The sequence below is a fragment of the Canis lupus genome, chromosome 15 (assembly GCF_011100685.1).
Source record: "Canis lupus familiaris isolate Mischka breed German Shepherd chromosome 15, alternate assembly UU_Cfam_GSD_1.0, whole genome shotgun sequence".
Taxonomy (NCBI): domain Eukaryota; kingdom Metazoa; phylum Chordata; class Mammalia; order Carnivora; family Canidae; genus Canis; species Canis lupus.
Window position 1 is genome coordinate 38,610,999 of NC_049236.1, and position 24,248 is coordinate 38,635,246.

General features: G+C 40.8%; 2 protein-coding genes across 20 annotated transcripts in view; both read right to left on the reverse strand.

Moving 5' to 3' along the window:
* The window catches only part of ANKS1B (ankyrin repeat and sterile alpha motif domain containing 1B), a 1,057,476-nt gene that overhangs the window by 182,003 nt on the left and 851,225 nt on the right, over positions 1–24,248 (reverse strand). The window lies entirely within an intron of this gene.
* Positions 19,422–24,248, reverse strand: part of LOC106559724 (cytosolic purine 5'-nucleotidase-like) — a 34,749-nt gene continuing 29,922 nt past the window's right edge. Inside the window, 5 exon segments of the mRNA XM_038557620.1 lie at positions 19,422–19,525; positions 19,528–20,070; positions 20,218–20,722; positions 20,724–21,107; positions 21,768–21,854. Coding sequence (XP_038413548.1) covers positions 19,422–19,525; positions 19,528–20,070; positions 20,218–20,722; positions 20,724–21,107; positions 21,768–21,854 — 1,623 coding nt within the window.

Genomic DNA, 24,248 nt, shown 5'->3' on the forward strand with positions numbered 1-24,248 from the left:
TAGTCCTGTGGGGTCTGCTGTACCAGATCCCATCCAGGCAGACATACCCTTTAGCCTAGCCTGATGCTTTCCCTACCCTTCTTTGTTCTAGGGGTGGGGGTGGACGATCGAGTGGTACTGGGTGTGGGTAGGCACCCAGATGGGTGACTGACCCTGGTGGTCACGTGCCCATGAGGGTGAAGTCTACCGATGCACCATTGGCTTGTGCTGTGGGGATGGTGAGGAGGAGAGAAGAAAAACCCTCTCCCTCTACCTCTCATGTAGGAGTGTAGTACATTTTGGTCCTGAGTTCTTTCAGGGGTTAGTTGAAAATGTCACTTATTAGAGAACTATTCCCTCATCAAGATCAGGCTTTCTTGTGTGCTTTTGTAGCTTTCTGTCCTTGTCCCTACTAGCATTTATTACTATTCTAATGAATTATTTGTGTAAATGTTTATTATCTGTCCCTCTCAACTGATTACAGGCTTCAGGAGGACAGAGACCCCTGAGGATAGATATCCGTCCTGTTTATTTTTGCATCCTTATGCATGAGGCCTGAAATATAGTTGGTACTCAATAAATATTTATTGAATGAATGAATGAAAGAAAAACATGAAATCGTTAGGTTTAAGAATGATCTTTGGAAATAACCTAACATCTAGCAAGAGGGAAACTAAATCAAGGAGATCCATTTGGTTGAATACATTATTAAGATCATATCTTAAAAATATGTAATAGCATTGAAAAGAGTTCAGAATATAGGCTAAGTGAAAAAAAAAGGTAGGATACAAAAACAAACATATGGTATGGTTTCTCTTTTCTTTTTTGGCATAAAGAAAATACAGTAGATTCTTAATATCTGCACTAGTTATGTTCTATACCTATGAATACGGAGTTAGCCAATACTGAATTACTGCTCTGAGGGAAAAGACAACCTCTGGTCACAATGATTCCGCCAACTGATCAATATATACCGTTGTTTTATGTGGGTTTACGTTTAAAGACACCTTATTTAATATATATTGTTGACTCATTAACACTGAGCTCACAGCCAACAGCAATGTAACTTATGTGTGAACGAAACTTATCTAACACACATATTTTCTCCATGTGCTTAGGAACACAAGAGGGCACTTTGGCACTATGCTGGGGGTTAGGGGGACATCTTAAACAGTTAAATCACCAAAAAAAGCACAAAAATGCAAAAAAAAACACAAACAAACAAAAAAAAAACAACCCATGGCACTAAGTAGACTACAAAAAGGATACTAGTTTACAGCCTGAGAGCTGAAACAAGGCAGAGCATCGCCCTGCCCAACCTCAGCATCCCCAGCTGGGAATGTGTGTGGTGGGTCTCAATACTTTTGCTGTTTGGCATGTGCCCAGGCCCCTGACTGACTGAGAAAGCACTGAGAGTTTTGTTCAGGGGTTACAATTAAGTTTTACTGAATAGGTGAATTCGCAAATATGGAATCTGTGAATAATGAGGATTGATCGTATAAAAAAACTGAGGGCAACAGAAAAATGGTGACAGATACTATTTCTTTATTTTCTATAATTTCCCAGATTTCTAAAATGAAGTCATATTATTTTATACCTAGAAAAATAAAATATTTAACCTAAAGATAAATACCATTTTTATTGTGTTAGGAATTAGCAAAATGTTATGGGCAAGATATAAAAATAGGGAAAGGATAGCAAACGGATTTTTGGCCAGCTGTGGCATAGCAAGTTTCAGAATGAAAAGCCAAAGCTACACCTGTAGGGTAGTTTAAAAAACATACTGAGCCATAATTTTGAAGAATGTTCTGAATTCCTCCTTAACAACATGTGCTGAATGGCCAATATGCCATGCTACAGCCAAGAACAGGGTGAGCAAGGGATTCAAATTGAGCAGGAGAAAGAGACAGAAGAACAAGGCCTGGCTCTGCAAACATAAATCAGCCATGTGATGAAGGAAGTGCCAAAGGGACTGCTTTCTCTAAAAATCCTTGCCTTCAGCTATTCACCACCTCCTCTTTGTCAAGACTGGGTTAGGTGCCCTTCAGCAAAGCGTCCTTTTATTAGAGCACTTCCCACTGTGTTGTGATGACCTTCGTAAGAGTCTGCAGTCGCCACTAGACTTTAAGTTATGGGAAGACAAGGGTTGAATGTAGACTATATTCACCATTGTACTCCACTGCCTAGGGCGATGAACAAATAAGTGTTTGTTCAATATACATGGAATGGTTATGCAGTTTGTTCAATATACATGGAATGGTTATGCATCAAGCACCCCAAAAGGTAACGATCCCTATCAGTTATCTTTAAATATGAAGTCAATGTCAGAAACAATGCCAAAACTCATCCCAAAATGCTAGAGTTCAAATCAAGAAACTTCATAGTCTTAAAAGAAGGCAAATATTTCTTATATTCAGGCAAATAGAGAATGTAGAAATAAGAATCTGCCTCTGTATGAGAGGCAAATAAAATTCTTGTTTCCTTTTACATTCTCACAGTGGTACATTCTGTTCAGCAGTCTTCCGGTTTGTGATTATTGAGGAGTACACTTTCTTGAAGTGTCCATAACAGATAGCAAAGCTCAGTTCCTGGAATGTGCTCTGGTTTGATAAGGCAGATTGGACTGGATCCTGTTCAACTTTTAATCTATTTCGTTAAGCATCTAAGAACATTCCAGACTCAAGGCTATTTCAATACCTTTCTGTTTGCAATATGTGATTCTATAAAATGATAGCTGTATTAGTTTTCTATGGCTGCTGTAACAAGTTACTACACAATTAATGGCCTAAAACAACACAAATTTATTTTCTAACAGTTCTGCAGTTCAGAAGTCTGACATGGATTTTACTGGGCAAAATCAAGGAGTCAGCAAGGTGTATTCTATTCTGGAGGCTCTAGAGGGGAATACATTCCCTTGCACTTTCCTTCTTTAGAGGCTGTCTGATTTCCTGGGCTTATCTCCATCTTCCTTCATCTTCAAAGCTACCAAATTCAGGCTGATGGGGCCATCTCTCTGGTTCCCTCTTCCTATACTCTCTTTTACTTTCAAGAACCCTTGTGATTACTTTGGGACCACTGGGATAATCCAAAATAATCCCCTTATTTTATTTTTTAAAAAGATTTTATTTATTTACTTGAGAGGAAGAGTGTGTGGGTGCATGAGCAGGAGGGAGGGGCAGAGAGAAAGGGAAAAGCCGGCTGAGCTGGGAACCTGCCATGGGGCTCCCAGGACCCCGGGATCATAACCTGGGCGAAAGGCAAATGCTTAACTGACTGGGCCACCCAGGTGCCCTGAATATATCCTTATTTTAAAGTCAACTGTTTAACAGACTTATTTCCATCTGCAACTTTAATACATTTTTGTCATGTTACTTAACATACTTACAGGATATGGGGATTAGGACATATGTATCTTTGGAGGCCATTATTTTGTCTAACACAACTGTATATATATATATATATATATATATATAAGTATATATACACATACATATATACATATATACTTATATATACCTGCAATCTAAGAAATATAGTAACAATTTTAAAAACTGTGTCCCTATCCTTATTCTGTTCCTTCTGACTGATAAGAAAACAAACAAACAAAAGACTCCAAAATGACCCAGAGAGCCAAAGAATAGAATGAAATGATTTTGGAGTTAAAAATTTCAAATTCTTCTTTTGCTATATGGATTTAAGAGATTAAGATCTCCACTGTATCACTTGCATGGGAGTTTATGTATAGGAATCTGCTAATAAATTATTTCCATGAAGTCCCACTCACAGTATGAATAGATATAATCCTGTTATAATCTGCCCACTGTTTGCCTGAAATTGTGCATACAAACTATGTCTAAAACTTTATTCTTAATCACTCCTCCCTCAGAAATTCTGTTTAGCTTTCCAATTTGATTAGAGAAGTTTTTCCCATTCTCTATGACTTTTTTCAACAGATAGCAGAGATAGACTCTTGCCAAATCCCAGGAGGAATGATCATTGACTGGAAATCAGCAGGAGTAATAAGCTTTTCTGTGTGTTTTATGCAGAAGCAAAACTGCAGAAATCTCATATTCTACTTCCCATACATCTCCATCTCATCCCACATCATGCATTTAACAAGTAAAGAGTGTTTATATATTTCAGTCACCTTTTCTCCATCTACAAACTATAAGAGTATAGAATATTTGGTTTCCAGTGAAACCAGAATCAATAACAAATTTGTTTCATATTCAGTCCTAAACATATTTACTGTGTGAATATGGATCAGCAGGGATGGCGTGAGACTGTCACACATGAGCAGGGCTTCTGTGCAGTTCACGAAAACACTTCCAATACTCCCAGGCAAGTCCAAAATGTCATTAAGCTCATATGCTACTGAATTCAGAGCATCACCACCAGTAAAATCAATTAAGATGCTTTCAGAATGTTCAGTGTTCCAGTATCTCTATTTTGACCAAATCTTTTCCTCGATTCCTTCTGTTTGCCTGTTTGTCTTATCTGGTTAATTTTGAGAAGTAGACACTAGGTTTATCTATCTATCGCACTTCTTCCCCATTGTGAGGTGACCATGTGGTTGAGGTGGGTTTTGATTAGTCTTAGCTAAATCCATTCTGCTTTTTCCATCCCTCTTCCCAGGGAGGCAAAGCATTGCACATCATCCCCCTGACAATAAAGACTGGTTCAATTTGGGCCAATCAGATGCTAGCAGAAGTCTGCTGGGGCTTCTAGCTAAAGTGTCTTCACTCTTAAAAGATAATCTCAAAGAGTCATCCTCTATCCTGTCCACCTGCTCTGGCCTGGGCCACCCCAAATTTGTCCTAGAACTTGTGCAACCATTTTGTTTTCAGCCCGATGAAATAACTGACCTAGAAGAATCACAGGGAAGCAGAGCTTCTCCTGACGTCCCCACACACCTCTGAACTTCCAGTTATATGGGACAGTATTTCCTTTTGGTTGAAGCCAGTTTGAGTTGGATTTTCTGTTATATTTACTCATTCATTTTCCAAATAATTATAAACATCTACTGTGTACCAGACACTGTTCTAGGCATTTGGTTTATACTGGAGAACAAAACAAAGGTCCCTGCCCCCTAGTATGAAGAGACAAAAAAGCAAATGATAAAAAATAGGAAACTCAATAAGGATGTCAGAAGGTGATAAGCAGAGAAAGATGAAGGAACCAGGGAGTCACAGGAACAGCAGATCAAAGATGGGAGTAGCCAGCTGTAATTTTAAGGGTGGTTAGGTTTCATCTCACTGAAAAAGTGCAATGTGAGTACACTCTCAAGTGAAGTGAGAATGTGTGATGGATATTTAGGGAAGAAACTTCCAGGCAGAAGCAATGGTCAATGCAAAATTTTCAAGTTGGGAGCTTCCTCCTGGAGTGTAGGAGAAGAAAGACTGCTGTGTTGGCAGTGAGGAACAGGAGGGCAGATGAAGAGGAAGCCCTGTGGGCCTTACAGGCCAATGAAAAAGGATTTTGTCTTTTGCTCCGAGTGAAATGGGGAGCCACTGAAGGGTTTTGAGCAGAAGAGTGGAAACCATCACTCTGGCTGCCATTTTGGGGAATAGACTACGGAGGGGTAAGGAGAGGTGTAGGGAGCCCACAGTCCTAGTTCTGGGTGGTGGTGATGGTACTGAGAAGTAGTTTCCATCCTGGATATGCTTTGAAGGCAGGGTCGACAGATTTCCTGACAAAGTATAGGTGGGATGCGAGAGAAAGAAAGCAGGTCCAAGGATGACTCCACCTGAAAGCAATCTAACTCCTTGTCTCTTAAATTTATCTGGTTTGCTGATCGCCTACTATAAGCAGTAAATGTTATAAACCATAGAGAAGCCCAACAAAACAGCGTTCACAGGCAAACCAGTAATTCAACATTAAGGGATTTACATTAAAAATAAATTTTTAAAAAAGATTTCTTTGAGAGAGAGAGTGAGCGAGCAAGTACGAGCCTGCAGGGAGGGGCAGAGGGAGAGGGAGCAGCAGACTCTCCGCTGAGCAGGAAGCCTGACGCAGGGCTCCATCCCAGGACCCCAGGATCGTGACCTGAGCTGAAGGCAGACGCTTAACCGATCAAGCCATGCAGGCGCCCCTACATTTTCTATCCACCATCCCCCTCACTTAAAAATATTTTTCTTGGCTGCCTTTTAAAAATAAAACTATCCTTTGTCACCTTTGAGAGTTATTCAGGTAGGAGCGAAGTGGTGACTGGTCTACTCTGTGCAGTAATGTCCTCATCCTTTGCGTGATACACTTTCCTTTTATCTGGAGACTTCTGACACTCATGTGGTGATGATGTCCTTTCCTTGCTGATGGATTCAGCATCTGGATACGGGGTATTGCGACTCCAATTCTGCTGATGCATTGTCCTAATTGTCTGGTTGTTACTGCCTTGTCATGTACCAACCGGTGTGAGATTATTCTTTAGCTCTTCATCTGGAACAGAATAACAGCCTCTATCTTTAGAACTGATACATGCCGAGGATTATTCATGTCTGTAATTACAAATCTTGCAGAAGCACAATTATTAAAAACCTTTGGAAATGACATTTTGTCTCACATCACAGGATCTGTTAGCCTTTGGGCTGGTAATGCCTTTTGTTGCTGTAATTTCCACCTTCACTTCAGTTGTAGTTTAGTAGTTTAGCATTATCTCTCTTCTCTGTATCTTTCTACCCGGCTGTAATGGTTAGGTCTCCTGCTGTTTATCCTTAAATACTTTCCCTCCTGTTTTAATTTTTAGTGGGCTGTTTTCTGTGGTTTCAACCTAGGACACAGCTGTAGCCGCATGTGTTGCACAGTAATAACTCAGATAGGGTTGGTTTACCTCTCGTGAAGAACCAGTGAGGGGAAGAGCTGGAGGCAGGGCGGGGGGGGGGGGTTCATACAAACCCATCATTTTAAGAGAAGAAACTGAGGTGTTAAGTGGTTAAGTGAATCACCTAGCTTCTTATCATTGGATTATGCTCTGGACTTGTAGGTATGGATATATTCAGGGGTAGATTCTAAGTCCTAGCACCTTGCAATGTAAACTGAGGAACCAGTGATCTGGATGATGGAGCTGAGGATGGGCACGGAAATGACATTGAGTGCTGCTTCTGAGCCAGACACTTTGCTAGATGCTTTGTATCATGGATCACATTAAGATCCACAACAACCTGATAAGGGAGGGGTAATTATACCCATTTCACCAAAACAACAAACAAAAGAAAATCCACACAAAAAAGAAGCTCTTGGGAGAGTAAGTAAGAGACACAAAGGCACATGGTAAGTGACTCATGTCACTCACTTGCCTGACTTCCCATCCTTTCTCTTTCCTCTACATCAGGAACAGAATAATATATGATATTCTGGAAGGCTGAGGTGCAAGCATGAGCCATTTTTAAGCGGTTGGGAAACCTAAAGCATTTGGAATCATGTGAAGACAGTGCCTCTCGGTGTCTGCTGCTTCCTAGGTGCAGCCACCTGCACTCTTCCGTTCCAAACAAACCAGACCCTGCTAGCCACTGGTACCCCACCCACCTACCCAAGAAAACACAAAGCTAGGAGGTACGAAGTCAAGGAATTTGCTCGATCCTCACATTTTCACTTTTTGAGGTTGTGGTGAGCCTTCTTGGTCCCCAGCACTCCAAAGTGGCTCAGCTTGGCTGCTGAATAAGAAAGCTCGACTCTGCCATAGGGTCTCTTCCTGAAATACCCCAGGAATGCTGGACAGCAGAGGCTTGCTTTAAATCGCCTGCCTTCTTATTCTTTAGCCCTTTGGTCTTTAGCTATTTCCATTGCTTCCGCAGAGCCAGAGAAATGGGCAGGAAATAATGTAGAGGTCAAGGGTCAGTTAAGGGAATCTACCTATTTCCTGATCCCTGGGGCTTTCTGAATGAGTCACCCTGGAATTGGAGGAGGGTATCCAGTAGAGACTCCAGAATGCCTCGTTCTCAAGAGATAGCCTCTAGGATGCTGAGATTAGCAGTAAGCCCTGAGAAGTCAAGAGCCATGTTGATGATGATGATGATGATGATGATGGGGCTGGAAACTATAACTACAAGCACAGTGGGAAGGTTGGGAGTGGGAAAGGCTGAAGGAAGTAATGGTTGTCTTCTAAGAGGGCACCATGGCCACGTTGTGTGAGAGATGAAGTGAAAGTCACAAATGAAGCTGCACTGAGAAGGTCAGGTTTAAGTGGTTCAGCGCCACAGTGTTCTGCCCCATAGTGACATATCAAAAGATCTCTACTAAGGTCTTTAGAAACAGCAGAGTGCTCCATCTGCCTACAAAGGGTTTATAGCCCACAGAAACTAGATTAGAGATTTCAAAATGACCTCAGTTAAAATTTCAGATTTTCGAATCCCTCCAAAAGGTCTGACTGTGCCATGGGAATAACCCCAGGTGATTGTAGCAGGGAGCCTCACTGGAAACATCTGGGGTAGGTAATCTCAACTTCTGTAATTGTGGGTTTTTAGATGCCCCTTCTCATGGTGCTTCTGGGGCATCCTTAATTTTGTCTTTTCCAGCTCAGAGATTTCTTAATATGAGTGTCTGGTGCCCATGTATAGAGCTCAAGGGATCCAGGAACCCCTGAAACTGCATGCAGGATTTCACATGTATATGAACTATGTGCAGTCTCCAAGGAACCTACGGTCCCCAGCAGGTGAGAATCACCGCTTCTGCTGCGCTACCCCTCACCTTTCTGCCCTGACTCCCTGGAGCTGGCATGTGGCTTTCTGTCCTGGCCAGTCTTCCTGGCTTCCATGCCCAGTGTATCTATTTTGGAACTTCATATTCAACTCTAAAACACAGATTATTAGGAAAAGAGCGGGGTGAATTCCGTGTTCCTGTTGAAATTAATTTTCGGGGGAAGGAGATGCCTGTAGTGGTTTTCATAGAATACTGCTGTCCTCTGCTTTAATGAGCAACTTAGAAATATCCGTCTATTTTGCTCATCCTACTATCTCCATTCTTTGTCCCCTAAAGCCCACCCTTTTTGCTGAACCACCTTAAGTAGGGTTCCCATTGTGTTACTTTGTTCTAGGTCCTTTGTTGCCCTCATCATGCTTTACTGTCCACAGAACAAAGTCCCGACTCCTTGGCCTGGCATCTGTGCCCTTCACAATCTGTCTCCTGCTGCTCCCCTAATTGTTCCATGTTCCAGGCTAACTGTGCTCCCTGCCATTGTCCAAGCCCTGTCTGTGCTTTCTTCCCCCTGGGCCTGCATGGGATGCCCTTCCTTTCCTCTCCATCTGTCACAGTTTTACCCTAATTCAGGGCCTTCTTCCTCTCTCCCTTAGCCAGAAATTTAGCATCACTTGGACTGGGTTCACTTAGGTCTTATGGCATTTGTAACATATTGATTCATGTTTTATCATTCGCGACTTCTGTTTCTCTTCTTTCTTACCAGATCCGAATCAGGCCTCATGCTGATTTTAACTCTGTATCTGGTGTGCTGCCGTCACAGTACTGAGCATACCACAAGCCCTCGATAAAATCTGGTGAATACGATTTAAAAACCTCGATGTGGTTACTTTAAGTTAGGAAAATAAATCTGTTTGTCTTTTCTCCTGGTAATCTAAGTTGAGCATAGCTTGAGGATGGCATATAAAATACATTTACTTTTCATGAGTTTGAGAAGGCTTCATTGAAATTTATGATTTAAAAATTTTCTTAATTTCATTTTTTAAATAACACCTGGGAGTACTGTAGTATTTTTATCCCTTTTGACTGGTGACGAGGCCACAGGGTGGCTAGGATATAAAATGGGCTAGATCTCTCATGCCTTCTGAAAACACATCAGGAAAAGCCTAGCATTGACTCTGCTAAGAAGGGAATACAAATGTATTCAGACATTCCCAAAGTCAACAGTCCTATGGGTCAAAAGGTATGGTTCAGTGTAGACACTACCCTGATAATGGACTATTGAAAAAAAATTTTTTTTTGTCTTTGAAAAATTTCAAAGACAAAATTTTTTTTTCATTTGTCTTTCTGTTCCTTAAATAAGGACATACCTGTAAGTCTAGTCTTTGGCCCTCTGCTTTCAGCCCTCTCCAGTGTGTGTCTTGGGGGCCTACCCTTGCCTCACTGTTTTCATCATCACCACTTCTGACTTTTCCAGTGTCTTTGTCTGTAGTGATAACTACTCCCCCGATCTCCACCTCAGGGTAATAACAGTTTGCTGGAAGTCTCCGTGTGGAGTTCTGCTATCACTTTAAACTTCCAATAGCTAAATCCAAACTCATCTATTCCTTCACCAAACTTAGCCTCTTTTCAATCATTTGTTTTAATGGCCATTCTATTATTGAGGTTTGAGTCATTGTGGTCTTCAACTTCTTCATTCTTCGTAGTTTATTTGTTGAGTCTTATCAATTCTTCCTTTAAAGTGTTTACCATGTCCACTGGAGGATCTAGAGGCTTTTTGGCAAAGATTGCATCTTTCTTTAGAGCCTCTCACCTTGCACAGATTCTTTTCTTTCTATTTCCATCACTGTATTTCTAAGCCAGTGCATCTGCTGCCTCATCCTTAAACTAGAGTAATAATACTTACCTGATTAATGTTTCTAAAATGTAAAGTGAATTATGTTACTCTCCTCCCACCTCCAAATTCCATTGGTGTCCATTTGATCATAGGATAAATCCCTTAGTCTGCAGCTTGGCAGACAAAACCTTCCCACAGTATGATCCAACTGATCATCCCATCTGTATTGTCTAATACTCCCCCATAGGAATTCTTTGCCCTGTGAAAAGTCTTCTGTTCACTCTCCCAGAATGTATCTTCCACTGTTTTGCTTTGGTTACTCAGTTTACTTCTTTTTTTCCTCCAGTCTGTTTCTTCTGATCCTTTTCATTCAGGGCCTGACTCCTGTCTCATTTTTTTTGAGATGTATTTTCCTAGATATTTAAGTCCGCATCTCGAAAGTTGTTGGGCCCTTTTTTGTTTCTATCTTTGTCACTAAATGTGTTGTCAAATGATGAGCAGCATTGACACTCGCTGGGAGATGGTTGGAGCCATAGAATCTCAAGGCCTCACCTCCGACCTGCTGAATTTTAATCTGTCCTTTATAGCAAGATGCCTGAAGGGATTTGTGAAGGTTGAGAGACCCTGATCTACTCCACTAAGACATGTAAACAATACTTAATTATACATTGATTGATATACTTATCTGTACTTCTCAAGATCCTTGAAGTCTATAAACCTGTTTTGTTTCTTTTTTGCATCTCTCTCAAACACAATTTCATGGCAAAGATCGTGCTTAATAAATAAATTTTGATGTCCTTTCCTTGGTTGTCCTATTAAGAAGGGAAAAAAACACAAAACTCATAGAAAGTGAAATAACCTTTGGCTGTTGTTTCCATGAAGAGAAGATCAGTTCTTTCCACCTTTAGTTGGCAAAGAAAGCAGTAACAGGTCTCTCATGTGACGATCTCTTTGTATCCCTATTGCACCTTGGGCACCTCCCATTAAGACAGCTTTCTCTTTGTATTCAGCTGTGCAATGTCTTTCTTGCCACCTAGACAGCTATGTCTTAGTCATTCATTCATCAATAGCACCTTGCCCATCAGTGGCACATAGTGAATAAATATTTACAGATTTGAATTAATAAATGAATGAATAACTTATTACATGAATACATTATAGAGATTAAATCTAGGCCTCTGCTGGATGTTTCTTACCACAGTGTACGTTTACTATACAGTTACTGTCATGTACTTAAGAATGTACATTTATCACCATACTTTATACAACAGATAAACTGACAGACTCTCCAAACCAGAGATCTGCTGCTTTGTTTTTACTCAATTGCTACCATATTTCAATTTTTGAGGACTAAAGATGAGAAATATGAAGGTTGAAAGTAGAAGCAGGAATGAAATGCAGGAATCTTATGCGAAGAGTCTCTTATATTCAACTGACAAGGATTTAAAGGGAGACCCAAATAAAAAGAACTGTTCAATTATAAATGTCTCAATATTCACCTGACAAAGTGCTTTCCTCTAACAAGTCCATCAAACAAAAAGAAGGTAAGATAAATGACTATAGAACAAAGTGGTGTATATGTAGCTTGATGGTACATGCTATTTCACAATTTTATTTTATGTCTGAAAAACATACGAGGTTTTGCTGAGCTTAGTAAAGAAATGTCTGCCTTGTGGCCAATGTTGTCCTTAAGTGGAGCAAACAGAAATCTGAGAACAGAGGGTGTCACTCTAGTCTTTCACAGATGTAAGTTCATAAGAGCCTAAAGAACACAATAGTATTATAGATGCCTCCAGCATGCATTTGTACAGTTCCTTAACTTTTTGCATGGGAATGTTTCTTGTTTCTGCCAAAAGACTGCAAGGAGGGCAGGGACATGTATATTATAATTCTGTCCATAATTAAAACAATGCCTAGCACATACAGCTTCAGTCTATCCTTCCTTCCTTCCAGCAACTATTTATTGACTGATTGAGATGTAATATGGAGATATTCTACCTGTAGAATAGAATATTCTAGTCAAGTGCTATCATATATTCCGGGGGAAAATTACTCATCAAAGTAAAAATCCTTCTCTTCATGGAACTTCTCTGCATTCTGATGGAACAAAAAGACAATATATAAAATAAATGAAATACAGAATCACTATAGGTACTGTAGGTAAAAATCAGGGAAAGATGTTGGGGAAGCATACTTTTAAATAAGGAGTTAAAGGAGACTCCCCAAAAGAAAGTGAGATTTATGGAAGGATGAGAAGAAGATGAAAGATGTAGCTACCTTGGGAAGGAGTATCCTTCGGAACAGAATGCAAGTACAAGGGGCAAGAGGTAGGCGAATGCTGCTGTGAACTGGGAACAGTGAGAAAGGCCTCTTGGGTTTGGAATCCAAGGAGCTTGGGGGGAGAGTAGCAGGAGAGATGAAGTCAGGTCTTCTATCTTAATAGGATCTCTCTGGCGGCTACAGTGAGAAAAGCCTGAGAGGGAGAAGGTGGAGTCAGGAGACCAGTTGAGAGGCCACTGCAGTAATATGGACCAGAGATAATGGTGGATTGTATCAGAGGAGCCGCAGTGGATGAGGTGAGGAGGCTCCACGTTTCTGGATATGTGCTGAGGGTACATCCAACAGGATGTGCTGGCATTGGAATTGGAGTTATGAGAGGCAGAGAGACATCGAGGACACAGGCATTCATGATTTTTGGCCTGAGCAACAAGGAAGATGCAGTTTCCCTCAAATGAGATACGGGGATGGCTATGGCTGCCAGTGAAGTTTTCCAGAGAATATCAGGAATTTAGGGACCCCTGAGTGGCTCAGCGGGTTTAGCACCTGCCTTTGGCCTGGGGTGTGATCCTGGAGTCTCAGGATCGAGTCCCGCATCAGGCTCCCTGCATAGAGCCTGCTTCTCCCTCTGCCTGTGTCTCTGCCTCTCTCGCTCTCTGTGTCTCTCATGAATAAATAAATAAAATCTTTAAAAGAAAGGAATTTAGTTTGAGCCATGTTGAATTTGATGTATGTTTTAGATAAGTGAAGATGTTGAGGAGGCAGCTAGATATTTGTGGAGTGAATGAATAAGCAGGATCTCAGTCAGTGGTTAATGCTCTCTTAGACATGAATCAACATTTCCCCCTCCCAGACCTGACAGAATTCCTGACCACCTGCTGGTCATCTCCCCTCTGATGTTCCTTCAATCCCTCAACATGTCTAAAATGAAACTCATTTTCTTTCTCCCAAACCTGGTCTCCCTCTTTTTTGAGTGTAGTGAACAGTACCTCCAGACACTCAAGCATCCCTTCCATTTCCTCATGCCCATGTCTGCTGGTCACCAAACCTTATTAATCCTGCCTTCATGTTGTCTCTAGAATCCATCTCTCCTGTCTTTACTGTTGCTCTTTGAGGCTGGTTTTCATCAATGGAACAGAATAGAGAACACAGAAATGGGCCCTCATCCCTATTGTCAACTAATATTCAACAAAGCAGGAAAGAATATCCACTGGAAAAAGGAGAGTCTATTTCATAAATGGTGTTGGGAAAATTGGACAGCCACATGCAGAAGGATGAAACTGGATCATTCTCTTACACCATACACAAAGATAAACTCAAAATGGATGAAAGATCTAAATGTGAGACAGCAATCCATCAAAATCCTAGAGGAGGACACAGCCAACACCCTTTTTGAACTTGGCAACAGCAACTTTTTGCAAGATGCATCTATGAAGGCAAAAGAAACCAAAGCAAAAATAACTATTGGGACTTCATCAGGATAAAAAGCTTCTGTACAGCAAAGGAAACAATCAACAAAACTGACAAACTACAGAGTGGGAGAAGATATTTGCAAATGACATAGGAGATAAAGGGCTAGTATCCAAGATCTATAAAGAACTTATGAAACTCAACACCCAAGAAACAAACAATCCAATCATGAAATGCGCAGAAGACATGAACAGAAATTTCACCAAAGAAGACATAGATATGGCCAACAAGCACATGAAAAACGCTCCACATCACTGGCCATCAGGGAAATACAAATAAAAACCACAATGGGATACCACCTCACACCAGTGAGAATGGCTAAAATTAACAAGACAGGAGACAACAAATGTTAGAGAGGATGTGGAGGAAAGGGAACCCTCTTGCACTGTTGGTGGGAATGCAAACTGGTACAGCCACTCTGGAAGACTGTGTGGAGGTTCCTCAAAAAGTTAAAAGTAGAATTGCCCTATGACCCAACAATTGCACTGCTGGGGATTTACCCCAAAGATGCAGATGTAGTGAAACACTGGGACACCTGCACCCCAATGTTCATAGTAGCACTGTCCACAGTAGCCAAACTGTGGAAGGAGCCCAGATGTCCAGCGACAGATGAATGGATAAAGAAGATGTGATCCACACATACAATGGAATATTACTCAGCCATTAGAAACGACAAATACCCACCATTTGCTTCAAAGTGGATGGAACTGGAGGGTATTATGCTGAGTGAAATAAGTCAATCGGAGAAGGAAATCATCATATGATTTCACTCATATGGGGAATATAAGAAATAGTGAAAGGGACCATAAGGGAAAAGAGGGGAACTGAGTGGGGAAAATTAGAGAAGGAGACAAACCATGAGAGACTCCTAAAACTCTGGGAAACAAACAAAGGATTGTGTGAGGGGAGGTGGATGGGGGGATGGGGTAACTGAGGGACAGGCGCTGAGGAGGACACTTGATGGGATGAGCACTGGGTGTTATACTATATGTTGGCAAATCAAACTTCAATAAAAACAAAAAATAAAAAACCAATTAGATTTCATCATCTATACCTGGATTATGTCAATCTTCTCTTACTTGGTTTCCCAGTCTCTAATTAGTCCTTTACATAGCTCCCATAGTGGTTTTCTAAAATGCAAATGTGGTCATGTCCCCTGTCCACTTAAAAATTTCCCAAAGGCCTCCTTCTTTCTGTCTTTCCTCCTTCTTTCTGAATATTCAGAGCTTGGTCTACAGGAATGATCATAATCTGGCCCTACGTCTCTCTCAGATTTATTGTTTCACACACAACACATCACTCCTCTCCATTAGCTACACTGTCCTGCCGGTAGTTAATTGATCTGTTCATTTAATGTTCAAATGTATGGAGAGTGCTTCCTATGTTACCAGCAGCTGTGTTAAGCTCTGGGGATACGATGTTGGATGTGGCCGACTTAGTTCCTGCTTTCATGGAAGCACACCTTCTCCATTCCCATGCCTTTGCACCTTGACCCCTCTGCCTTGAGTTTATTACTACCTTCCCTTCCCTGCACCTGACTGCCACTCAGAGAACACCAACTCACCTCTTAAGATTCAGCTCACATCATTTCCTTGTATTAGCACTTTTCTTAACCTCATTGTTTCTTCTAAAAATGTTTCCTTCCTCAAAAGGTACTGAATAACTTAATAGCTCTGGAAGTGAAGATGTCTCTAAATACATCCCAGGTTCAGTTCAGAATGTTGTGTTTTCTATCATACTAGGAGATTACAGTTCAAGGAATAGGATTTTCTTCTTGATTCTAAGAGGCAATAAAGTTTCCTTTTTCTGGATTTGTCCCTCTGTCCTTGGGCTCCACAAATGGGATAAGTAATTGTTCACTTGTCACAGAGTGAGTTGAATCCAAATGCACTGGATGACACATGTAGTGGCTGTTCCAGAATATTTGTATAGTAAAATCTTAAGGGTGCTGGTCTTGTTGGTAAAGGTGCCTGGGAACTTGTCTTAAAGTTGAGTTTGTGTAGCAAGCTCACAATTTTTACTTAAATTAACATACGTATATTTGAGCTAGCTTGGTGGGGGGCTGATAAAGATGGGAGTTGAAGGCTCTTTTGAGCCATCCCTTAGTTTTAACCACCGTACAGAAACATGGCAGCATGGCTGCATTATACACAGCTGCCCTGACTTCCTGATCTGCTCTTCTCTGTAGTTCCTACAGAAGGTATACCGCTTGGGAATGAAAACACCTAGGGATTCAGAAATGTGTAAATAGATGGAGGAGGAGGTAGGTAATGAGGATGAGTACCAAGAAAAGTAAAAACCTTCCTCATGTGTCTGTACCCATCACCTAAGAGGTGCTTTAATACAGGAGTGAGCATTCTATCAGGCTAAGAAATCCTAGAAACTCTGCCCCTCAAATTCTATCTATGCCTCTTCTCTCTTCTTTCTCTCTTTCTCTGTTTCTCCACCTCCCCACTTCTCTCTGAATGCACACCTATACACATTTAGGTGATTTCGGAAAGCTTCATCGGGGAATAACTATATTTTATAAATATGCGACAGTACTGAAACCAAGTATTCCAGTAAGAGAGCCTAAAAACTCTTACTTCCCTTCCTTTCTGACTCACTCGTAGGCTGTACATGGTGGTATGTCTTAGAATGGCGTTTTAAAAATGAATACCTGGTACTTTCTTGCCTTGTCTAGCTGATTAGGTAATCAACAACCAAGTTATCACTGTGGAAGCATTTTAAAGAATATGTATAAAGTAACTCTGACTGTGATAAAAACCACAGCCTCCACGCTGGTGCAATAGGGTGAACCCTCCATGATGGCTGCTAGGCCATTTTTGGTCACACATATTTGCTCACACCTGGCACACACAAATCCACACATCTAAACACTTTAACCAGATCAGTCTTTTCTTTTGGGATCATACCCAATATTTAAAGATAATATTTCATCCGTGATTGTCAATCAGGGTTCTAAAATCCTATGAATATATTTATAAGCTAACACCTTAAATAATTTGTGAAGGACACCAATCTGCTGTGCAGAAGAACTAGCACAGCCACCGTTAATATTTTTAATTTATTTAAAGAGAAGCCTGTTCTGTTAATACTTAAAATATAGTTACATCTGCATGTAGCTGATTATCAGTTTGTCACAACATTTAAATTTATCAGTGAGACACTTTATAAATTAAAGTCATGTCAGATACGGGACTATTCTGATTATGGAGGCTTATGATTCGATGATGATTATGAGTGCCTTGCTTAATAATTATAATGACTTAATGACTCGGGGTTATACTTTACAACAAAAATTGCACATTTAATAGTATAGAAAGGAATGATATATAATAAATGGACAAGAAAAAAAGCATCAATCCTGAAGCCTTAATTTAGATTCCTATTGATCTGATGTATGAAATTTCCTTGCTATGTTTTCATGGTGGTCAGTCTCCGTTATTGCACGTTAGTGATCTTGCTGGCTGTGTATAATAGACAGGCTAAATGCCAGAGAATGGGCATACTCAGAGCTCAACACTGAGGACTGGGATTTACTACTGAAATTGCAAATTTCTTCCCTGCCTTTGCCCTATCTCTGTTCAGAAAGCTGAGCCACAGACTCATGTAATTGCTTCAGGCATGCGTCAAGCTAAAGATGGGGGTGCTCCTGCCTGTTATCTGGTAGAGTCTGGGTGGCAGGTACCTAACTTTTCCACAGCCCCTTAGTCAAGATTTAGACATTTCCTCCGAGGCCAGTCGTTTGCACGGTAATATCTATGGAATGATAACATGGACTCTGGAGTCAGATTCATTTTGCTCATTCTGTCATTTGAAAGGTATTTATTGAGTGCCCGCAGGCCAGGCATAGTTCTAGATGCTGGGAATACCACAGTGATCCTGCCTCCAAGGCCTTCACTTGTAACGACTACCTAGGATAGTCTGACTCTACCTGCTAACCTCAGGCAAGATGTCTTACTCTTCTGAATTCCAGTCTCCTAATTCATACCAGATTCATCATAAAGCACCTAACACGGTGCCTGGCACATTGCAAAAGTCAGTTATTTCTTTTTTCTTTTCTTTTTTTTAATTTTAGAAATATTATACTTTATTGAATTCTAGAGCAGCTAAATCTACCATCTGTGTTCACCAGTAAGAATGGAAGGAATATAGGAAGGGTAAAGTACAAGTCTATACTATGTAGGAACTGCTGTAGCCACTCTGACTGCACCTTTAGTACACAGTAATGATCCATTCTTGTTCAAAACAACAAGAAGTGATTTCTCTTGGGATTCTGAAGTGAATTTATTCACACTGATTGTGCCCTCTGCTTTAGGAAGGTTCTGACTTCACCATTTTCCCATCCTCTAAAGCTTGACTTTGAACTATAGCAATCCACCCTAAAGGACAGAGAAGGCTGGGACTCTGGGAGCATGAGCCACACTAGCCCACACTAAGAAGTTCACTCAGTTATACTCTAATGAAAGAAGGGGGTTCCTCCTTTTTCCTTTTCACAGAGCTTGTTCCTTTGTCCTCTTTCAGCTTAAATTCTTTCTACAGATTCATCCCAGATGAGAAAAAGATGGTTTTTGGATAATAAGCATCTCTGCTATCAAAAAATATAAGAAGAGATGAAGACTTTTACCTCAAAACAGAATCACAGCAGTGCATTCCAGACCAGTCCTCAGCAAAGCAAACCCTTGTGCAACGCCACTGCAGCCCCTAGTTTGCCCACAGGCATAGAGGACACTTGAAAGCTCATAAAAGGAACCCTGACCTGAACAGACTACATTTGATAATGGGAACAATATATTTCTCCACTGATATGTAATACTGTGTAATGCACGGAAAAATTCAGGATGGACTTTGGAGTAAGAGCACAATTTGTAACATAACATCATTTTTGGATCACCTCTTCCCATCACCCTTGCTCCACTCTGAGACTCTTCACCACCCCTGGTGTAGCCAATACATACTGAGGATGTAACAAGACAAGGAAACAGTGTCACAAGCTACCTTGGAGCCATCTGCATGCAGTTCAGCCCAGCTTTACCCTTACTTTCTTTCAATACAGACTCCATTACAATTTGAACCATCTGCAAAGAGTGCAAACAAAACTAAGAAGTATCTCTCTATGATTAAAATATTTTAAAGTCTTCAGAAACTTTCCAGATATACCTTTGATGGAGCTCCCTACCCACCACTAGAAACTATTCTCTGCTCCTGTGAGTCCTGCCAGACTTGTTTAATGGATGCTCAGTTTTGGTTTTCCTCCTTTTTCTTCTTCCTGTTCCTCTTCCTCATCATCATCTTCATCATGGCAGTATGTAATTTCCTGGGGGCCAGTGAGAAGAGGTTGGGGGGTTTAATCTCACTAATCGACCGGGTCAACTGGTGCTGCTTATAGTCGGTATCTTTGAAATCAACTGATATGCAGTTCCGGGTGGCAAGAAGGGACTCCATCTCATTGATATCTACATGTGTGTGTTCCACCGTTGATTCATGAAGCATCAAGACATGAGCATCTCTGAAGAGGTAGCTGAATGGATAATACAGCAGGTTGATGAAAGATGCTGCATAGAGATCAGCATATTGCATCACCTGACTGGCAAAGAGGGTCTGTCGGGAGCCACTGCGAAACTGGCTTCCCATCATCCCATAGCACATGTCCATGTCATGAGTTACTTTCTTAATACGTCTCTGAATGGAACTAATGTCTGGGCGCTCATTGCTGCTGCTGTCAAGATGCTTGTAGAGTTCACCCAAGAAAATATCCAAGCTCTGAATCTTTTCGAAAAGTGCACTCTTAACAGTCCAGACATGCAGCTCCTGTGCAAGTTCAGGAATCACCAAGAAAGTTTGCCACCCTTGCCGTTTCTTTGATTTTAAAATGCCTCCAAAAGACCCGGGATCGAATCCCACGTCGGGCTCCCAGTGCATGGAGCCTGCTTCTCCCTCTGCCTGTGTCTCTGCCTCTCTCTCTCTCTCTCTGTGTGACTATCATAAATAATAAATAAAAATAAAAAAAATAAATAAAATGCCTCCAAAAATGTGATCTCCAATATACAAAATATCTTTGCCCTTGGCTCCCAAGAGATCACAGACTGTATCTGATGAACCTCCTGAGTAGACGATGCCATGCTGTAAGGGCCCTGTGTAGGTACCAATTTTCAGCTTGCCAGTTTTAGTATCCACCTGATGCAGTACAGTGCCTTCTCCAAAAAAGAGTGGCTTCTGTGCATCCACCAAAATCAGGTCAAAGTAGGACTGCCATGGTCGATGGGAACTCCCAGGCTTGGGGCCATGTGGGAAATCAAACAGGTAAGTCATAATTTTATCTGTATATTTATAGTTACTGTTGGTGGCAAGAAACACTTTCCCTACTTCTTTCATTCGGCTCAAAAGCAAAGGCAGTTTTCCATCTTTGACTACATACTTCTCAAGATTTTCAACTGTCTTTTCCTTAAGGGAACCCTTATAATGAACCCAGTCGACAGCATCTCTTACATCCTGGAACATACTTCGGTAAGACATGAAGAGGTCCCCCATCTTTAAATCCTGTTTCACAGCTGGTATATCTAAGACAATTAGTAAAAAAATCTACAAGGCAGGCCAACAGGTAGGTCTCTGGTAGGTTGAATATTGTGTTCAAAATGTAAAATCTTTCAGTGTCATCTCGCTGGATAAATTTATTTGGATACTGCTCTCTAGTTTCTGGTCCTCTTATGAAGTTAAATCCATGTGCACAGACCAAAAGATTTCCATATGCATCAACTTTCAAAAGATTTCCATATAGTGTATCAAAAACAAGTCCCCTGGTAGGGAATGTAGAATCATAAGCAAAGCTGAGCAGTTCCTGAGGGTAGCCAAAAAAACCTAATCTCTCCACAGTAAGCTCAAAGCCAAAAGAAAAGTCAGTTATTTCTATTCCCTACCACATATTAATTGGTTGTGAATGTGATCTATCATCTGAAATGACTCTGACTCTATGCTTTTTAGTCTAGTCTGAGTGTCACTTACAATACAGTAATGACCATGCAACAACGGGAATATTATTACTGTCTTCCTAATAAAGTTTTGCCTTTCAGGAAACACAGATGAAATGAATATCTCAAGCCCCTTTCCCTTTAGGGCACTGAAAGTAAAATGAGAAGACAGTTTCTCTAAGAGCTATGTGCACACCGTATGAGACACAAAAATGGAAACAGAAAAAATTCAGGATGATATTTTGTTTAAATGTTAAGCAGTAGTATTAAAGGCCTTGGGCCAGAAAATTTTAGGGTAGAATCATCCTTATGTTAGAAGAGGACTCATCTTATCATTGAGAGAATCTGAGGAAAGGACAAGAGAACCAAATGTTTGGTTATGAAAATCTAACACTCAAGATGCTCCCTAATATCTGAGTTAGTTGCATCAAAACTATGAGGCACTTTTGACTGTTGTAATCACGGCCTTAAACTGCTCACCTAAACTGCATACCCTTTTATCAAAATTCCCGGAAACCTGTCCGGGCTGGCGGTTGGTTACTGGCCTACACCAAGCTGTCCCAGGGAGCGCTGATTTGTTTTCCTGTGTTAGTAGTTGGACTCACCTGAAAGACAGTGGGGGCAAGTGGGGGTGGGGTGGGCATCACCACACTCTGTCCCCTGGACACTAAGGGTGCGGTGAGCTCTGAAGGCTATACAAGAGGACATTTTTGGGAAAACAGGAGGTGGCACCAGAGAGCTTATGGTGGAAAGCATAGGAGGTGCTGCTCAGGCTGTGTTCCAAAGACGCTCAAGAAAATAAGCTGATTATAAAAGGAAACCTGACACTATTAACAGTCTCATTGGGTTCAGAGCACAGTTGGATGAATCACCTAAAAAAGTGATAAAAGCTAACCCAAACCAACTAAATGAGTTATCTCTGGGGCTGGGATCCAGCAGTGATCTTTAAAAAAAAAGTTCCCCCAGATAATTCTGATGTACCCAGAGGCAAAAACCATTGCCAAAAGGCCTGTATTTCTCTTGGTAATTTCTCTGTTTCTCAACCTAAAACTGCCCTTAAAAAGAAAGGTTTTTGTTTTTTTAGAAAGTTTGAACATAAAATCATAGAACTTTACTGACATGGCTGAAAGAAAGAAGATGGTATTCCTAATTTGACTTTAAATTTGTGTTTCCAAAAATAAATAAATAAATAAATAAATAAATAAATAAATAAATAAATAAATAAATATAAATAAATAAATTTGTGTTTCCCCAGACTATTACCACCTGGGCATTGGTAGAAATGCAAATTATCAGGGCCCCACCCCAAACCTGCTGAATCAGAAACTTGGGGAGTGAAACCCAGCAATCTGTGTTTTCATAAGCCCTCCAAGGTGATTCTGCTGCTCATTCGAGTTTGAGAACCACTGTTCTGGATAAGTCATGACAGGTAAAAACAAAAAACAAAAACCAAAAAACAGGAAGGCAGTTAGGCTGAAACTAGTCAGGTTGGAAGTCCACTGTGGTTCCCTTTTGTGCTTACAGAGAAGAATTCAAAACATATTCCTCATTCCCATAGAGCCTCTGAAAGGGGAGAGGATCTAATTTTACAACTTTATCTCCCTCAAACCTCCTAGGAAAGAATCATAGTCCTCTTGGTTCCAACTGGGTCATATGATTTTAAACAAAATGCAGAGACTAATGATGGAAAGCTGTCTGCCCACCAGAAAGAACAGTTGGCCCTTGTACCTAGGGGGCGAAATCAATGGGGGAGGATAGGGCTTTTTGAGCCAGAAAGAATAACCTAAAAATAAAAAATAAAAGAAAATCATTAAAACTGAACTTCGATTTATTTTTTTCCTTTTACTTCATGAAAAGCAATGTGTTTTTTTTTGTTGTTTTTTTTTGGGGGGGGGGGTTCTGCACTGATATGTTAATAAAACTGAATAATGTCCCTTGCACTAAGTTTTTCAGTACGAGTTGAGAACTGCATAAGAACATGTTCTAATGAGGCGTTGGTTTTCTCACAGTAACACCCAACCCCCAGAACGTTCTCCAGCAGCACCCACACTCTCCTGTCCTAGTGAATAAACCTGGAACAGAGCTGAAAATCTGAGCAGCTGCCACCTGGATGGTGAAGGATCTGCCTGTAAATTGTAGCCTGGCTCTGCTGCTGACTTCGATGGGAGTGTTGGGAAGTCACTTATCTTCTCTGGCCTTCAATTTTCTCAAGCAGAAAATGACAGAAACCACCCAGATGAAGTGAAATGTCAAAGTGATCTGGGCGGAGGGCCAGGTGCCACAGCCTCCAGCAGGGAAAAGAAAACTGCACAGGCTCATAGTGTCACCTCCTGGTAAATGGGCAGAATGAAATTTAAACTGAAACACTGAGAAGTTTAATTACCAGATGTGGACTAAACCCTTTGTGCTCCTTTTTTTTTTTTTTGTTATTTTAATTGTCTTTTCTTCCCCATGCTCATATACTCTGCAAATTTACTGCCTTCACCAACCAATAAACAAAGTAAGCCAAATGAACCATTATAGATGAATCATATTATGTAAATAAGTAGAGAACCTCGACCAAATCCCAGACGATTGATTTTGTGGAACAGAAATATCTTTTTTGCTTACTTTTTAAGCTCATTTGATGAAAAAGAAATACCGCATGGGATCATTATTTTAAACACAAATTGCATTTAAGAGGAAGTGCCTGGTAAACCTTCTGGGGATGTAAATAAGCTACTAATTTCATTTGACTAAAGGCTGTGAAATGCATTTCTGGGAATTATTGAGCAGAGACATGATTCCAGTGCTTTTTAAGACGGACTTCACTGGGCTTGGGGAGAGAAATGGAATCCTATTCATTGTACCTGTTATACTGAAGCTCCTCAATGACCCAGGCTCATTTTATCTGACTATATAGCCAGCCTTTCTGGATTTACAAAAGATGAGATTTGGGGAAAGAAAATGAGAAACAATGAGACATTCATGTAGGCACCTAACTAGCAATTTGAAATTGGTATTCAGACCATCTGATCTTTACATCTCTTCCTTGGCTCAGTCTTGTTCCACCCTCTGAAAGTTTCCTGGGTACTATTCACTCATTG